Source organism: Piliocolobus tephrosceles, chromosome 2 (genome assembly GCF_002776525.5).
Source record: "Piliocolobus tephrosceles isolate RC106 chromosome 2, ASM277652v3, whole genome shotgun sequence".
NCBI classification, from domain to species: Eukaryota; Metazoa; Chordata; class Mammalia; order Primates; family Cercopithecidae; genus Piliocolobus; species Piliocolobus tephrosceles.
Window position 1 is genome coordinate 7,307,659 of NC_045435.1, and position 18,216 is coordinate 7,325,874.

The 18,216-nt window shown below is 42.0% G+C and overlaps 2 protein-coding genes across 2 annotated transcripts in view; one reads left to right on the top strand and one right to left on the bottom strand.

Moving 5' to 3' along the window:
- LNP1 (leukemia NUP98 fusion partner 1) overlaps positions 1–2,168 on the bottom strand; it is a 58,060-nt gene extending 55,892 nt beyond the window's left edge. Inside the window, exon 1 of the mRNA XM_023212096.1 lies at positions 1,270–2,168. The gene's annotated coding sequence lies outside the window, so the exon portion shown is untranslated. The remainder of the gene's footprint in view (positions 1–1,269) is intronic.
- A 149-nt stretch (positions 2,169–2,317) lies between these two features.
- The window catches only part of TOMM70 (translocase of outer mitochondrial membrane 70), a 39,642-nt gene continuing 23,743 nt past the window's right edge, over positions 2,318–18,216 (top strand). The window contains exons 1-3 of the mRNA XM_023212076.3: positions 2,318–3,089; positions 17,378–17,551; positions 18,017–18,143. Of these exons, the coding sequence (XP_023067844.1) occupies positions 2,766–3,089; positions 17,378–17,551; positions 18,017–18,143 (625 nt within the window). The 5' untranslated portion in view covers positions 2,318–2,765. The remainder of the gene's footprint in view (positions 3,090–17,377; positions 17,552–18,016; positions 18,144–18,216) is intronic.

Below are 18,216 nucleotides of genomic sequence, written 5' to 3' on the forward strand. Positions count from 1 at the left end.
CTGCCTCCTAAGACACAGATCAAAGGTGAAGAAAGCTTCTTCAGTTGAGTTCCACTAATCTACCAAGAAAATGAGAATGTCTATGTTCACATTTACACAACTTCAATTTTTTAGAAATGAAATGCAGTACATTACTTCTTGACTTTAAAATTTAGAAAAACTGAGAACTAAGCATCAAATATCTATTACTTTGTAACAAACATCAAAAGAACTTCAAATATTATCTAAGTAAATCTTTTTTTTTTTTTGAGACTGAGTCTCGCTCTGTCGCCCAGGCTGGAGTGCAGTGGCCGATCTCAGCTCCCTGCAAGCTCCGCCTCCCGGGTTTACGTCATTCTCCTGCCTCAGCCTCCCGAGTAGCTGGGACTACAGGCGCCCGCCACCTCGCCCGGCTAATTTTTTGTATTTTTCAGTAGAGACGGGGTTTCACCGTGTTAGCCAGGATGGTCTCGATCTCCTGATCTCGTGATCCGCCCGTCTCGGCCTCCCAATCTAAGTAAATCTTTACTATAGCCTGAGAGGTAGATGTTTTCACCATTTCACAGATTAGAAAAACATGCAGCAGATCAGTAAGGTCCCAAAGCTAGTAAGCAACACTCTCAATGTGGCTCTACACGACCATCAATTAGGAAATGGAGGAGAAAAGAAGAGAATAGCGCAGCATAGGCTAGGGAATGGAAATGAGATGTTTATCAAAGTATAAAAGTAACCGGAACAGATTCGTTTACTAATGCCAACCTTAAAAATAAAACCAAACAAAATGAGGCCTTCAGATAAATATTAATCTAAAAAATGTTTCAAGACAATAACACCGATTCCCTTTGGAGAGAGGAACTGTGCAGCTGGGGACAGGGATTGAAGGAAGACTTTTCACAGTGAACTCTGTAACTTTTGGAGTTTAACCATAGCAGTGTATTGCTTACTCCAATAAATAAGAAAAAGGTTTTTTTTTAAAAAAAAAAAAAACTTTAAATATGTTTTAGTTCCTATCAAGCTTGTAATTGTTAGCATTCTACAATCCTCCAACAGGCCACAGAAAAATTGAAATTTCAGAAAACAAAAAATCCTAACTTCCGTTCTGAAAAAGGCAAGGCAGAGCTTATATTAAGGGGAGGAAATTTTGCCTTTGGGGATTGGGGGATCAGGAGGCGGAGAGAAGCCGATTGCCTGCAACGATCAACTCAATTCCATTCCTATTTTTAGCCCATTTTTTTAATCTGTTGCTAAGAAACCCTGTTGCCCGAAGGCAATTTACTAATAGGAACTTACATGAAGCAGGAGAAACCGGTGATCCTGAAATTCTTTCAAATCAGGCCATTCTATTTTAATCAGTCCATTTTGGTGCCACTTGATAAAATATCTCCTTTCAATCTTTTTGTAGCTCTACTGTGATGTTGTTGCACTTGAAAGCAAAACAATCATTTACGAAATTTTAATGTAAGGCTTCTGCAAACCAGTATACCAGAAATGGAGCGCCATAGTTCTGGACTTTTTCTATTAATAGTTGTCTTTTCTTCATGAAAATACCGTGAATTCCAAACAATGCCTTGCAAAGTAATTTTATGTTTTAAGAGATCTGGTGCAGAGCATCGGAAAAAGAGTTGATAAAGCTACTTCAGAAACGAAAGTTTATGAATTGAAATTACGACCTGGGAATGAGAGAAGAGGGCTGAGACAGCTATTGCCAAACAACCCGGGGGGTGTGCGGACCTGAGCGAGATGTGGGCTGGTGTGTCACGTATAAATCAGCTCAAGATACAAATACGTCAAGAAAGGCTAGAAGCCGGCGGGAACCCTGACGCTTCGCATTTCTACCAACTCAGTTTAAGAAACCCCTAACAACGTAGAAGTCATCGCTTTCGTAATTTGGTGCCGACGATAAGCCACAGCGACCACGCTCAAACCGTTTCGACTGCAGCCAACCTAGAAGTGCCATTTCCACCGAGTCTTCTGCCATCGCTAACCTCCCCTATAACCTCAAATTCGTCAAACTAAAATCTGGCTGTGTTAGTGATAAGAAGTTCAGTGATGCAGCAGGCTTCTTCAGCAGTGAGCTCTTTCCTCACACATCTTTAAAAGTCCTTCCAATCCGTTGGTTTCCCGGGCACGCGGGCAGAAAACCGAGCTAACGGCCACAGAGGTTCAAGAGGTGCCAACGTGGCTATAACGGGAAAACTGGATCCGAAATCAACCGGTAAACTGGGTAGCTAGCTCTACGCCCCGCCCACCACCCTTGCCAGCCAATAGCCTTCACAACTCTTCCGCCACTCCCGCCCATTCCAGTGCTACGGCGCTGCTTTTTCCTCTGCTCTGATCTCTTGAGTGCCGCTAGCCAGCTGTATAGGCGCCCCTTCTCGGCTTCAGTAGGCAAGAGGGCCATCTGCACTTCTCTCCTGAAAGTAAAGGGGACAACACCAGCTACGACGGGACTCCAGAAGTCAATCTCTTGAAAAGCAGCGGGGCGAAAAGAAAGAAAAAGGATTTCCGAGGACTTCCACTCACACCCACGCTTTTCCTTAACCCGGAAGTGATTTCCGCCCCTCCTCTCCCTCTACGCTTGAGACTGGAGGAGAAGGACGGCCAGGTCTGGCCCGGCATGCCCTGGGCTTCCGGTGACCTCTGGCCCTTTTCTGTCGTCCGCTCTCTCTGCCTAGCGTGCTCGCTCGCTCATTGCCTTCCTTCCCTCCCTCAGTCTTCCTTCGCACGCTGCTTGGTGATTGTGGCGCTCGCGACAGGCAGGGAGGCGGTGGCGGAGGACACTCGTCATGGCCGCCTCTAAGCCTGTGGAGGCGGCGGTGGTCGCAGCAGCTGCACCAAGCTCCGGGAGTGGGGTGGGCGGCGGCGGGACTGCGGGCCCGGGCACGGGGGGGCTGCCGCGATGGCAGCTGGCTCTGGCGGTCGGGGCACCCCTGCTGCTAGGCGCGGGTGCCATATACCTGTGGAGTCGGCAGCAACGGCGCCGGGAGTCCAGAGGCCGGGGCGACGCCAGCGGCCTGAAGCGCAACAGCGAACGGAAGACCCCGGAGGGCAGGGCCAGTCCGGCTCCGGGCAGCGGACACCCTGAAGGTCCCGGTGCTCACTTGGACGTGGTGAGAAGTAGTTCCAGGCCATAGAGGTGGAAACGCGGGTACAGCTTTTCCTTGGCGAGCTGTGTCGGTGAAGGGGCTTCCCATCAGACGGAAGCTGCCAAGCGGCAGCGCAACACATGGGTTTAGGGAGACTCATGTCTGGCTGCCAGTGGAGGGCACAGAGTAGCCCGATGACAGGTTACTGGCATTCTTTGACAGTTTCCTTTTGGTTTCAGAAAAATCTTTTGCTTTTCTTCTCAGTGACACAGCATTTATTCCTAGTGTTGTAGATGGGAGTGGGGCATTTGCAAATGTGATGATTGTATTTAATAAGTGAAGGAAGCTAAATTCCATTAACAATTGGTACATCGTGATACGAACTGTTTCTGTGATTCCCAAAGCCTACAACTTAATCGGTAAGAGCCTTTTAATAACGAGCCACTCCCCCTTTTGGAGTGTGTTTTTGCTCGGGGTAAGTGGGCAACTGCAGTGACGGTTAGTTGACAAAAGCAGAAAAAAAAAAACCAAAAAACCGATTAGATGGCTTTGTACATAGAAGAAGAAAGACTACACAGGTTCTAAAGAGTGAAATGGTGTTCAGTGGCATTTGTTTTACAGCCTCTAAACTGTAAGCAGAACTATCAAGCTCCCAAGGCTCGTTCTCTCTCAGCGGCCCGGAAGCCCCCTTGACTGCAAGCGCTCAGCGACCCCGGAACCTCCCCTGCCATGCCCCAGCGCCGAGGTGTCCTTTTACACTCCGGACCCCTTGGCCTTTCTCAGAAAACGCTCTGCACTGCACTGTCTCCTCTTGTTGCACGAGAGTAGCAGCCACAGCAATGCTCACCAGGCTTGGTTGCATACAGCCCACTGCCCCAGGTCCAGGCCTACACACACATACCAAAAAAATGGGAGTGACTTCTTAAACTTTTTGATTGGAAGCATCTTAAATTCAGTTTTTCCATTTCACCTGGAAATGTACATGACCAAGCCTAATATGCATGATATAATTTCTCTGATGTTAATCCAAGCATTGGAGTATTTAGTGAACAGCTTTATATGGTTTTGGTGAACTGACTGTTAAATCCTTTTGGTATCTGACAGCTGTGCAGAGAATTAGCCTGGATGCATTTGACACTACTGGGATTGGGTGTGGTGGATTTTATCTGGGTCTGGAGTTGTTCAGTGATAGTACCAGAGTAAGTCGAGGTCAGAGAAACGTTTGGTCAAATATCTCCCAGTTTTATACATATGTATATACAGTTGGTCAAGTAACTTCCAATTGTATCCAAGTGTATACACTTAAATATGTATGCAAGTCATTTCCATCTTATACTATTCATGTTGATTTTTTTTTTTTTTTTTTTTGAGGCGGAGTCTCACTTTGTTGCCCAGGCTGGAGTGCAGTGGCCTGATCTCAGCTCACCACAACCTCCGCCTCCTGGGTTCAAGCAATTCTCCTACCTCAGCCTCTGGAATAGCTGGGAGGGACTACAGGCGTGCGCCACCATGCTCAGCTAATTTTTGTATGTTTAGTAGAGATGAGGTTTCACTATGTTGGCTGGTCTTGAACTCCTGACCTCAGGTGATCTGCCCGCCTCAGCCTCCCAAAGTGCTGGGGTTACAGGTGTGAGCCACCGTGCCCGGGCGAAGATATTTTTACTAGGATGTCAAATTAGCTTTAAAGGAAGTTTTGGTATAGGAATGAACAAACTATTTTCTACAGTGTGAGGCATTGTGCTAGGCCATGAGAAAACCGTATGATCTTTCCTATGGGAGGGTGAAGCATTGCCTGTTTTCTAAAAGTTTTATGACTGGATAGTAGAAGAACCTATGGACTGTGAGAACTAGGATTTCTGAGCTTTATAGTGGGCTCTCCAGCATTGCTACTTTGGGAAAGTCATTTTACCTCCTTGACCTTAGCGTCATCCCTGTGGAATAAGATTAAAATATTAGATCTCTTCTGTTTCTTCCAGTACTAAAAATTGATGATTCTGGTTCTGATCATTTATAATAGCTCACTGCTGCTATTAAAAGTAGTTATGAAGAGGATTATTTTAATTAATTATCACTTGTCTTACATCATTTTTGGATATCTGAAATTCTCCAGTCATTTTCTATTTCGTTTGTTAATTTAGTTTTAATGGAAGAATAGTAGGTAAAATGAAAGATCCAAAAAGTTTTCAGTTCTGTAAACATTAAAAATAGAGATAGTTTGTATACTTTTTTTTTTGAGACGGAGTCTCACTCTGTCACCCAGCCTGGAGTGCAGTGGCGCGATCTCGGCTCACCACAACCTCTGCCTCCTGGGTTCAAGCAATTCTCCTGCCTCAGCCTCCTGAGTAGCTGAGATTACAGGCATGTGCCACCATGCCTGGCTACTTTTTATATTTTTAGTAGAGACGAGGTTTCGCCGTGTTGGCCAGGCTGATCTGAAACCCCTGACCTCAGGTGATCCACCCACCTCGGCCTCCCAAAGTGCTAGGAATTATAGGCACGAGCCACCTCACCGGCCGAAACTAGATTTTAACATTTCATTGTGGTTTCAGCCACCCCACCTCATCCCAGGGGTTCTGTACCATTGGTGTTTAAAAAACTTAGCCGACTCCTTTTCAGATTTTAGATTTCCTTAATTCCTCTTTTCCACGTTGTCTGGATCAACACTGATAAATTTAAATTTCATGATATTTCAGAGTTTTTTAGTTTTACTTTACAAATAACTTTTTTTTTTTTTTTTTTTTTTTTTGAGACAGAGTCTCACTCTGTCACCTAGGCTGGAGTGCAATGGCGAGGTCTCGGCTCACTGCAACCTCCGCCTCCCACGTTCGAGCGATTCCTCCTCCCTCAGCCTCCCGAGTAACTGGGATTACAGGCACCTGCCACCATGCCCGGCTAATTTTTGTATTTTTAGTAGAGATGGGGTTTCACCATGTTCACCAGGCTGGTCTTGAACTCCTGACCTTGTGATTCGCCTGCCTTGGCCTCTCAAAGTGCTGGGATTACAGGCGTGAGCCACCGCCCCCGACCACAAATACCTTTTTATTCATCTGACTACTGTTAAAAATTAGAATTTAAGATTGGACTCTTTATGTTACTTAAACTGCTTTAAAATGATGTATTTTTGGCCCCAAATAAAACAGGGCAAAGCATTTGCATTTACCATTGTTCATCTTGTGGAATTTGTAGGCCTACACCTGGAATCTTTGAATTACTAGATTGTTCTTTGGTAAAACAACGAGAAGGTCTTTGTGGTTTTTTTAAACGGAAATTTTTATCTTAACTGTTGGTGACCAGTAAATGTTGAAAGACTACTTTTGTCTTCTTTTAATAGTCTGGTCCTTAGAGTTATTATTAGACTATCTAAATATAATTGATCAGTAATTGTAATTTCTTATCTGTGGTTGGAGAAATTGCTGTACATTTTGAATAGCACCTCTAAATTGGCATCCTCTATAGGTTTCGCAACCACAAGCATTTGCTTTCACTGATGGAAAACTGGCAGAATTCCCGATGCCCTAACTGTCCTTTCTCCACCTAAGCAATAACTACAGTTTTTAAGGGAATGAATAAATAGACAAATATTGTCTGTTTAGGGTTTGATAACAGCAAATAGAATGGAAAATCTGCATTTTTGTCTTTTGACTTATGTTTACCTTAATGTACAATGATCTGATAGAATTACTGGGCTTCTATTGGGTTTCAGATTTTCTTTTACAATTAGAGTATACAATTTCCTTTTTTCTGGGATAGCAAAAACTTGTACAGGAAGTGCAAAGGATATTCATAGTTGTTTTAATTAATGGAAATATTGAGGTATCACTAAAGAAAAGCATTTAGTCACAGTTGATAGTGTCTCAGACTGAGCTGCTTACCAAAGTGTTAGATCATATTCCATTTTGGACCATTATGAAATCTACCATAATGTGCCATTTTGCTTCAGTATTTTTTTGGACTTAAAGAATTTTTTAAAAATTTTAAATTGCAAGACTTTGTAGAAGATGATATTATCCATAGTACTTCTCAATCTGTGGGCTTGAGTCATCACAAGGGACCACCACACATATATTCCAAGCATGGTATTCTGGCTGTGCCAATGTCCTAGATACTTTCTTTTTCAAACATTCTGTGATTCTTTAGAAAAATGCACTTATTTAAAAGCGTTATTGACTTCATAGTAACTTTTTGTCCAATTGTTATTTAATCTGATGATGAAAAATGCAGTCATTCTTGTGTTCATATTTAACATTACACAGAGTTTAACCCGCATGAAATGGTTAGGAACCAATAATCTAAGCCAGCCTACTACAGTAGGAAAGGAAAGATGTACCTACACATTTTAGTAAAGGGTCAAGGACTGCATAAACTGTTGTTATTAGTCATCTTGTTTGAAGTGAAGTTATTGTCTCCCCCAAATGATCTGTTTTGAGTTATTTTTTTAAAATCAGGGACACCAATGACATTCCTCTCTAAGTTTAGTTCACACTTTTCAATCTTCATCTTAATCCTTGGCAGTATTTCACATGGTGCACTAAATGTCATAACTTTTCCTGTTGCTTCTGAGATACTACATTTTCCTGATTTAAAAAAAAAAAAAAACAAATACCAGCCTCACGGATTGTTAGTCTCCTTATCACAACACAGAAGTCGTTTCACCTTTTCTGAAACTTCTCTCTACCTAGGCTTACCGCTATGTGATTTTGTAACACCCTGGACTTTTCCCTTTTATAGCACTTACCACGTGGTACTAGAATTACTCATTCCTGTTTCCTGCTATGCTTTTGAATCTGTGAAGGCTGAGACTGGCTGTATCTTGTTCACCATTGTATTCCCAGAACCTAATACAGGTGCATAGCAGGTGTTGAATGAATGAAGTTTCATTTTTTGACTAATAATTAAGGGTTCCTTTGACATCCCTAAGCTTATATTATATATATGTGTGTGTGTGTGTATAAATCTCACAAGTGGTTTATTTTTTCAGATTTTCCAACTCTTCATTTTTGTTCTACCAGTTAATGCTGGATTCCGTGTTAATCTTTTTTTCTTTTTCTTTTTTTTTTTTTTTTTGAGTTGGAGTTTTGCTTTGTCACCCAGGCTGGAGTGCAGTGGTGCAGTCTCCGCTCACTGCAACGTCCGCCTCCTAGGTTTAAGCGATAGGCAGGAGAATTCCTGCCTCAGCCTCCCAAGTAGCTTGCTACCACACCTGGTGAATTTTTGTATTTTTAATAAGAGATGGATTTCACCATGTTGGCTAGACTGGTCTTGAACTCTTAACCTCAAGCAGTCCACCCACCTCTGCCTCCCAAAGTGCTGGGGTTCCAGGCCTGAGCCACCGTGCCCGGCCCCTTGTGGGTCTTTTTTTTTTTTTTTTTTTTTTTGAGACGGAGTCTCGCTCTGTCGCCCAGGCTGGAGTGCAGTGGCCGGATCTCAGCTCACTGCAAGCTCCGCCTCCCGGGTTTAGGCCATTCTCCTGCCTCCGCCTCCCGAGTAGCTGGAGTAGCTGGGACTACAGGCGCCCGGCACCTCGCCCGGCTAGTTTTTTGTATTTTTTTAGTAGAGACGGGGTTTCACCGTGTTAGCCAGGATGGTCTCCATCTCCTGACCTCATGATCCGCCCGTCTCGGCCTCCCAAAGTGCTGGGATTACAGGCTTGAGCCACCGCGCCCGGCCCCTGTGTGAGTCTTAAACCTCATTTGGGCATACTTTTTGTAAATGAGTTGATAATGTATGACCTGCAACCATAATCCTGCAGAAGCAGTCATTATGCAAGTATATTCTTCCTAGGCAAAGAGTTATTATGATTTAGTAGGTGGGGTTGGTTGTAGATTTTTAAAATTTCAAGACGTGAGATGAGAAAGGACTTTTTTATTATCTTAGGTTTTATTCCTTACTAGATTTGAGTCCTTATTATCTTAGGTATTATTATCCTAGTTTTGATTCATATGACAGTAACAATTGGTTGGCCAGGTACAGTGGCTCACACCTTTAATCCCAGCGCTTTGGGAAGCTAAGGCAGGTGGGTCACCTGAGGGCAGGAGTTCAAGACTGACTTGGCCAACATGGTGAAACCCCATCTCTACAAAAATACAAAAATTAGCCGGGCATGATGGCGGGTGCCTGTAATCCCAGCTACTGAGGAGGCCGAGGGGAGAGGATCGTTTGAACCCAGGAGGTTGAGGTTGCAGTAAGCTGAGATCCTGCCATTGCACTCCAGCCTGGGCGACAGAGCAAAAACTCTGTCTCAGAAAAAGAAAGAAAGTAACAGTTGGTCAATAAGTATTGAAACATTGTTTCTCATACAGTAAGTGTTCCAGAGTTATTTAGGGTGCAGTGAGCTGACATTGTGCCCCCTGGGCGACAGAGCAAAAACGCTGTCTCAAAAAAAAAGAAAAGAAAAGAAAGTACCAATTGGTCAATAAGTATTGAAACATTGTTTCTCATACAGCAAGTGTTCCAGAGTTATTTCCTACTTCTATAAAGCTGTGATTCAAGTGTAGTATATGCTTTTTGAGTTTAAGAAATTTAAAACCATAAAACCATTTTAAGAGAAACATCAAACCACCTCAGGTATATTTTACCTGGGTGTAAGTGTGTCATGATGACAAGTTAATACCCATTTTCTCACATTCAGATTAATGTACTTAATTCTAGCTCATTTTCTTTTACAGTGACTATGCATGATCATCAGGTTAATATTTTATAAATGCTGAGAATTTACAATAGTTTTCTCATTGCTGGATGTGTATCATTGACAGCTTTTTGCAGTGTAGTTATGTAATCATGTCGCAGGACTTGTTTTTAGAGGCTGGTGCTTTTCTGATCCCCGGAGGTTCAATACGTGGGCTAATCCTTTTAGGGTTGTTTTTCCTTCCTGGAGTACTTTCCTGTCTTTTGTTAGTCATTTTTATTTCAGAGCAGATTCTCATGAGTAGCCTTCACTGACTATCCTAAGCAAAACCTGATTTTCTTACTTTGTATTCCACTAGACTTACCTAGATTGTACCTTAATATTGTGGCTTTCATTTCAAAATGTAACCTGTTTTCTAGAGTAGATTTGGTGTCATGAAGAGCTGAGGGGCATGTTCCTAGGTTCTGCCTCATTTGATAAGTCTCAGTACACTGAAGAGAGAAAATATATATTTATTATTTTTTATTTCAATATCTTTTGGGGTACAAGTAGTTTTTGGTCACATGAATTGTATAGTAGTAAAGCCTGAGATTTTAGTGCACTCATCACCCAGGTGTACATAGTACTCAATATGTAGTTTTTTATCACTCACATGCTCTGCCACCCTCCTCCTCTGAGTGTCCATAGTCCATTATATCACTCTGTATGCCTTTGTGTACCTGTAGTTTAGCTCCCACTTATAAGTGAGAGCATACGGTATTTTGTTTCCCATTTCTGAGTTATTTCACTTAGAATAATGTCCTTCAGCTCCATCTAAGTTGCTGCAAAACATTTCATTTTTGTTTTTTAATGGCTGAGTAGTATTCCATGGTATATATATACTACGCTTCTATCAGTGGGCACTTAGGTTGATTCCCTGTTTTTGTTTTTTGTTTTTTGTTTCTTTTTGAGACGGAGTTTCACTCCTGTTGCCTACGCTGGAGGGCAATGGCACGATCTCAGCTCACTGCAACCTCTGCCGCCCAGGTTCAAGCAATTCTCCTGCCTCAGTCTCCCGAGTAGCTGGGATTACAGGCATGTGCCTCCGTGCCCAGCTAATTTTGCATTTTTAATAGAGACGGGGTTTCTCCATGTTGGCCAGGCTGGTCTCGAACTCCTGACCTCAGGTGACCCACCCACCTCTGCCTTCCAAATTGCTCAGATTACAGGCGTGAGCCACCGCGCCTGGCCAGTTCCATATCTTTGTAATGGTGAATTGTGCTGCAATAAACATACACATGCAGGTGTCTTTTTGATATGATGACTTCTTTTCCTTTGGGTAGACACCCAGTAGTAGAATTGCGAATCGAATGGTAGATCTATTCTAATTCTTTAAGAAATCTCGGCCGGGCGCGGTGGCTCAAGCCTGTAATCCCAGCACTTTGGGAGGCCGAGACGGGCGGATCACGAGGTCAGGAGATCGAGACCATCCTGGCTAACAGGGTGAAACCCCGTCTCTACTAAAAAATACACAAAAACTAGCCGGGCGAGGTGGCGGGCGCCTGTAGTCCCAGCTACTCGGGAGGCTGAGGCAGGAGAATGGCGGGAGGTGGAGCTTGCAGTGAGCTGAGATCACGCCACTGCACTCCAGCCTGGGCGACAGAGCGAGACTCCGTCTCAAAAAAAAAAAAAAAAAAAAGAAATCTCCAGGCTGGGCATGGTGACTCATGCCTGTAATTCCAACACTTTGGGAGGCCGAGGTGGGTGGATCACCTGAGATCTGGAGTTTGAGACAAGCCTGGCCAACATAGCGAAACCCTGTCTCTACTAAAAATACAAAAATTAGCTTTGCATGGTGGTGTGCGCCTATAATCCCAGCTACTGGGGAACCTGAGGCAGAAGAATCGCTTGAACCCGGAAGACAGGTTGCAGTGAGCCGAGATCGCACCACTGCACTCCAGCCTGCGTGACAGAGCAAGACTCTGTCTCAAAAAAAAAGAAAGAAAAGAAAGAAATTTCCATACTGTTAGAAAACAAATGTTTCCCAATGTTTTCTTAGGTGTATTACCTGAAGTATTTACTTTAGATCATGTGTCTCACTTGAATAATTTTGGATTTATGTGTATGTGTATATGCAGTCGTTACTCTTTGAACTAATAGTTTACTGCTTGTTGGCTCAAAGATTTACCAACCACCTAATATGTAGTCAGGCATCACTTAACAATAGAGATGCATTCCAACAAGTGCATCATTAGTGGATTTCATCAAGTATACTGATACAAACCTAGATAGTACAGTGTACTACGCACCTGTGCTATATGGCATAACCTATTGATCCTAGGCTGCAAACCTGTACTGCATTTTATTGTGCCGAATACTGTGGGCAACTGTAACACAATGGTAAATATTTAGGTACCTAAACATAGAAAAGGTACAGTAAAAATACAGTATAAGAGATAAAAAAATGGTACACCTGTTTAGGGCACTTAACATGGAGCTTGTCGACTGGAAGGTGCTCTGGGTCAGTCGGTGAGTGAATGTAAAGGCCTAGGACATTACTGAATACTACTGTAGTATACCGTTTAAACACTGTACCCTTAGGCTACACTAAATTTATAAAATACTTTTCTTCAATAATTAACCTTAGCTTACTGTAACTTTTTAACTTTATGAACTTTTAAATTTTTTTAACTTTTTTTTTTTTGAGATGGAGTTTCACTCTTGTTGCCCGGGCTGGAGTGCAATGGTGTAATCTTGGCTCACCGCCACCTCCATCTCCCGGGTTCAAGCGATTCTCCTGCCTCGGCGTCCCTAGTAGCTGGGATTACAGGCATGTGCCACCATGCCCAGCTAGTTTTGTATTTTTAGTAGAGACGAGATTTCTCCATGTTGGTCAGGCTGGTCTCGAACTCCCAACCTCAGGTGATCCGCCTGCCCCAGCCTCCCAAAGTGCTGGGATTACAGGCATGAGCCACCGTGCCCGGTCTTTTTAACTTTTTAAAATAACATTTAGCTTAACGTACAGCTACTTGGAAGGCTAAGGTGGGAGGATTGCTTAAGCTCAGGAATTGGATACCAGCCTGGACAGATAGGGAGACTTTGCCTCTTAAAAAAATAAATAACACTTAGCTTAAAACACAAGCACATTGTACAGCTTCACAAAAATATTTTATTTCTTTATATCCCTACTCTATAAGCTTTTTAAAAAAAATTTTTTTTTTTAAACTTTTAAACATTTTGTTAAAAACTAAGACAGATATGTTAGTGTAGGCCTACACAAGGTCAGAATCATCAGTATCCCTGCCCTCCTTCTCTACATCTTGTCCCACTGGAAGATCTTCAAGGGCATTAACGCGCATGGACTCATGGAGCTGTCATCTCTTATAAGAAGCTTTCTTCTGGAGTAGCTCTTGCCTTCAAGACCTGCCTTGAGGCTATCTTATAGTTAAAAAAAAAAAGTAGGAGTATACTAACATAACAAAAAGTATAGTTTATGTATAGTAAACACATAAACCAGTAACATAGTTGTTTATTGTCATCCTCAAGTGTATGTACTACACATTATTGTATTTGTTATACTTTTTTTTTTTTGGAGATGGAGTCTCTCTCTGTTACCCAGGATGGAGTGCAGTGGCGTGATCTTGGCTCACTGCAAGCTCTGCCTCCCATATTCACACCATTCTCCTGCCTCAGCCTCCTGAGTAGCTGGGACTACAGGCACCCACCACTATGCCTGGCTAATTTTTTTTGTATTTTTAGTAGAGACGGGGTTCCACCGTGTTAGCCAGGATGGTCTCGATCTCCTGACCTCGTGATCCACCCGCCTTGGCCTCCCAAAGTGCTGGAATTGCAAGCATGAGCCACCGTGCCCGGCCTCTCTTTGTTTTTGGTATGCAATCTCCCGCTGTTGCCCAGGCTGGAGTGCAGTGGCACGATCTTGGCTCACTACAACCTCCGCCTCCCAGGTTCAAGTGATTCTCCTGACTCAGCCCCCCAGTAGCTGGGATTACAGGTGCTCACCACCACACCTGGCTAATTGTTTTGTATTTTTAGTAGAGATGGGGTTTCACCGTATTGGTCAGGCTGGTTTCAAACTCCTGACCTCAAATGATCCACCCACCTTGGCCTTCCAGAGTGTTGGGATTACAGGCATGAGCTACTGCACCCAGCCCCAATATATGCTATGCTTTTATACATCTAGCAGTGTAGTAGGTTTGTTTACATCAGCAGCACCACAGACACATAAGGAGTGCATTACAATGGCCGTGACATCACTAGGCAGTAGGAATTTTTCAGCTCCATTATAATCTTATGGGACCACCATTGTATATTCAGTCTATCATTGACTAAAACATTGTTATGTTGCGTTTAACTGTACATTTTCATAATGGGATTTTAGTGTTTTTGTCAATAATAGTTCTTTTGCGAGATTGACAGTTGTTTGTTTCCTACACTGGTCTCCAGTATGGTCCTTCAGGATAAAGACTACACTGTTGGTTATTGCATAGTAGAATCACATCAGCTAAAATTCAATTGTACTTGCTTGGCAAAAAGAAAAAAATGTAATTATACTGATTCTGTTTGTCTTTCACTTTAATGACCTGTTGTCTTGGAGCCAGTGGTGCATGAGACAGTGATACTTGAGTCTGTTTCCTTTGTTTTTTTTTTTTTAAGATGGAGTCACATTCTGTCCCCCAGGCTGGCGTGCAGTGGTGTGATCTTGGCTCACTGCAACCTCTGCCTCCCGGGTTCAAGTGATTCTCCTGCCTCAGCCTCCTGAGTAGCTGGGATTACAGGTGCCTGCCACCATCCCAGCTGATTTTTCTATTTTTTTAGAGATGTGTTTTCACCATGTTGGCCAGGCTGGTCTTGAACTCCTGACCTGAGGTAATCCACCCGCCTTGGCCTCCCAAAGGCATGAGCCCCCGTGCCCAGCTGACTGAGTATATTTTAAACCTTTATTAGATATCTGAAGATTCATGATTGTTGTGCCTTTTTGGCAGATTGAACCTTTTATCAGTAAAACTATTTGGACATCATCTGATGCTTTTGAATGGTATTTTGTCTATATTGCCTTTTTTAAAATTTGTGTTGTTTAGTATTCACCTTCCACAACTTTTTACATTCCTTTAAAAAAAAAAAATTGTTTGGCCTTAGTATGTCATTTGGTTTTACATCATGCCTTATAGGCAGCAGGTAGTTAGTTTTGGTTTTAAACAATTTGAAAGTCTTTTAATGCAGGGATCTAAACTACTCACATTTATTGTTACTATTTACATGTTTAGCGATTACTGCCATGTTTACTCTGCTTTTTTGTTTCTTATTTTTCCTTCCTTTCTGCTTTTTGTTGTGTTGGTCATTTCCCTGTTTGGGGTTTACTTTTAGTAGTAAGGAAGCTGTACATTTCTATTTCTTTTCTTGTGTTCAACCTCAAATGTTAGTTTAGCTAGGTATAAGACTTTAGTTACAAAATAATCTTGCTTTAGAATTTTGAAGTTGTTACTTAATTGGTTTTTAGTACCAAATGTTGGTGACAGTCTGGCACTGGATTGTTTTTCTTTTTAAATACTTTCAGGATTTTTGTTGTGAAATTTCACCATAATGTCTAAAAATGCATGTCATTTTTCTTCAACTCCAAGAATTTCTCTGATTCCTTAGATTTTTTTTTCCTATGCCTTTCGTTTTATAACTCCAGGTAGGCAAATGATGGAACTTCTGGATTTATACTTTGTGTCATTTCATTTCTCCAAACTTCCCATCTCCCTATCCTCTCTTTCTATGGCATTCTGTCAGGTTTCCCCCATTCTCTACTTGTTAATTTGCTCCTCAGCTTTCTCCTTTAATATATAGCCAATCTGCTGAATTAATTATAATAAAGTTTTTTCATTTTCAGAATTTCTAATTGGTGCTCTTTAAAAGCAACCTTTTTTTAATGATGGCAAGATAGCCTCTCATTTTTTTGAAACTAAATTTTTTGTTTGCTTGGCTTACCCTGCTTTCTCAGATACTGCTTTTGTATTTGAGTTGGGGGCCTCTTTTTGTATGGGTTGGTTTTCCCTTATTGTTAGCAATTCTTGATAGTGTGGTCTTTTTAAAAACAGAGGCAAGGTATGGTATGCCCTGTCACTGTCACTTGTCTCTTTAAAGAGGGTCTGGTCTCAATGTCTCAATGTTGTTCAGGCTAATCTCAAACTCCTGGACTCAAGCAATTCTGCCTCGGCATCCTGAGTATCTGAAACTATAGGTGTGTGCCATGGTACCCGGCCACTTGTCTCTCTTGTAGAAGATCCTCACTCCTGAATGACACAGCCCTACTCTATTGTGATTTCTCCTTCCTCCAGTGGAGTGGGAGGATTGTTGAGGTTGTCTCAAATGCAAGTTTTCTAGCAATAACCCTGATGATTGCCCCCTAGAGCCTACAGCTACATAAGGGATTCCTAGTTTTGCTTATTGTGGGTGTTTTGTGGGTGTTTCTCTTGTCAGTCCTGTAGCAGTCTCTGTTAGTCCTGGCACGTATTCATAGTCCTGAAACATGATGTATCCTTGAAATTAAGCTTATGTTTCAAAGCTTTTGGAAGATAATTAAGTCTACTGACAAATGGAAGATTTTAAGTTCATCTATTAATTTATATGTGCTTGTCTTGGTTCCTTTCATCCTCCCACATCAGTTTTAAAATATACATTCTGGTTGACACTAGCTAACTTAAAGTGGCTATGTAATATTCTGAGCTTAGATACTTAGAGCTTCCTAGAAATCCTTTGCACACTTTAAATCCTTTAAAAACTTTAAAGTTCTACAGCCTTTTTGAAAAAGTCTGAGTGTTTTTGAAATTAAAAACATATAGACCTCCAGCCTGGGCAACCTGGCAAAACCCCAGCTCTACTAAAAATTAAAAAATTAACCAGATGTGGTGGTGCGTGCCAGTAGCCACAGCTACTTGGGAGGCTGAGGCAGGAGAATCACTTGAACTTAGGAGGTGGAGGTTGCAGCGAGCCAAGATTGTGCCTCTGCACTCCAGCCTGGGTGACAGAGAGGAAAAAAAAGTATATATGTATATATCTGTGTGTGTGTGTGTGTGTGTGTGTGTCTTTTAGCTGGGCATGGTGGTGTGCACCTATAATCCCATCTGCCTAGAACATGGAGGTAGGGCGATTGCTTGAGCCTAGCAATTTGAGACTAGCCTGGGCAATATAGCAGGGCACCTCTCATGCTTTTTTGGGGGGAGAGGTGGGTGGGCAGAGACATAGTCTCAGTCTGTCACCAAGGCTGGAGTGCAGTGGTGTGATCTCGGCTCACTGTAGCCTCCACCTCCTGGGTTCAAGCAATTCTCATGCCTCAGCCACCCGAGTAGCTGGGACTGCAGGCGTGTGCCACCATACCCAACTATTTTTTGTATTTTTCGTAGAGATGGGGTTCTGCCACGTTGTCCAGGCCAGTCTCAAACTCCTAGCCTCAAGTGATCTGCCTGCCTCAGCCTCCCAAAGTGTTGAGATTATAGGCATGAGCTACCATGCCTGGCCACAATGTGCTTTTTGACTCAACAGTCCTACTAGTTAGAATCTAGTCCGTGAAGATATTTGTATGAAGCAGCTTACATTATAAACAGCCATTCTGTCTTCCTGTTTTTATCAGTTTGTTGTTTAATTACTGTGGTTGGAGTCTGTGAATGTTGATTAGTGTTTGATAAATTGTTTCTTCTCATTTCAGAACTCTCTTGATAGAGCCCAAGCAGCCAAGAATAAAGGCAATAAATATTTTAAAGCAGGAAAATATGAACAAGCTATTCAGTGCTATACTGAGGCTATTAGCTTGTGCCCTACAGAGAAAAATGTCGACCTTTCTACATTTTATCAAAACAGAGCTGCTGCCTTTGAACAGTTGGTATGTACTCTAGGTTGTTTCTTCTGTTCCTTTTGTTTTTCTTTATTTGCTTAAATTTTCAGTTAATGCTACTTAAATAAACCTAATGTATTTTTTGAAGTTTTTTCAAAATTGTGGGATGTTGTTTTTATTTCCATTAATTGCAAAACTTTTTAAAGAACAAATTCTGTAGTTTTGCTGACTGCAGATATACTCCAAAGTTAAGTATATTTCAGATTTTATAAAATTAGATAGTATAGGAAGTTTCTGGTGACTGTATTCTCCTCAACAGTTTGAGGCTATTTCTTTAACTTTTTGATATTTATATGTGCTTTTGTAATGTATTGCAGATGTTAACTCTTTGTTTCTATTAGGAATACTTTTTTATTCTAGGACTTTTAATACTCAGCCTATGAAGTTTGAACTGATTTCTATTGAACAGTACTTTCTTCAGTGTGATTTTTTTTTTAATACTTTCAATTACAGCAAAAATGGAAAGAAGTGGCACAAGATTGTACAAAGGCTGTTGAACTTAATCCCAAATATGTGAAAGCTCTCTTTAGACGTGCAAAAGCCCATGAGAAGCTAGACAATAAGAAGGAATGTTTAGAAGGTGAGGGTCATTTTGTGTTTACATATGAAAATTACTTGAGATTTTGTAGTCATTGGTAAATGTATATGAAACT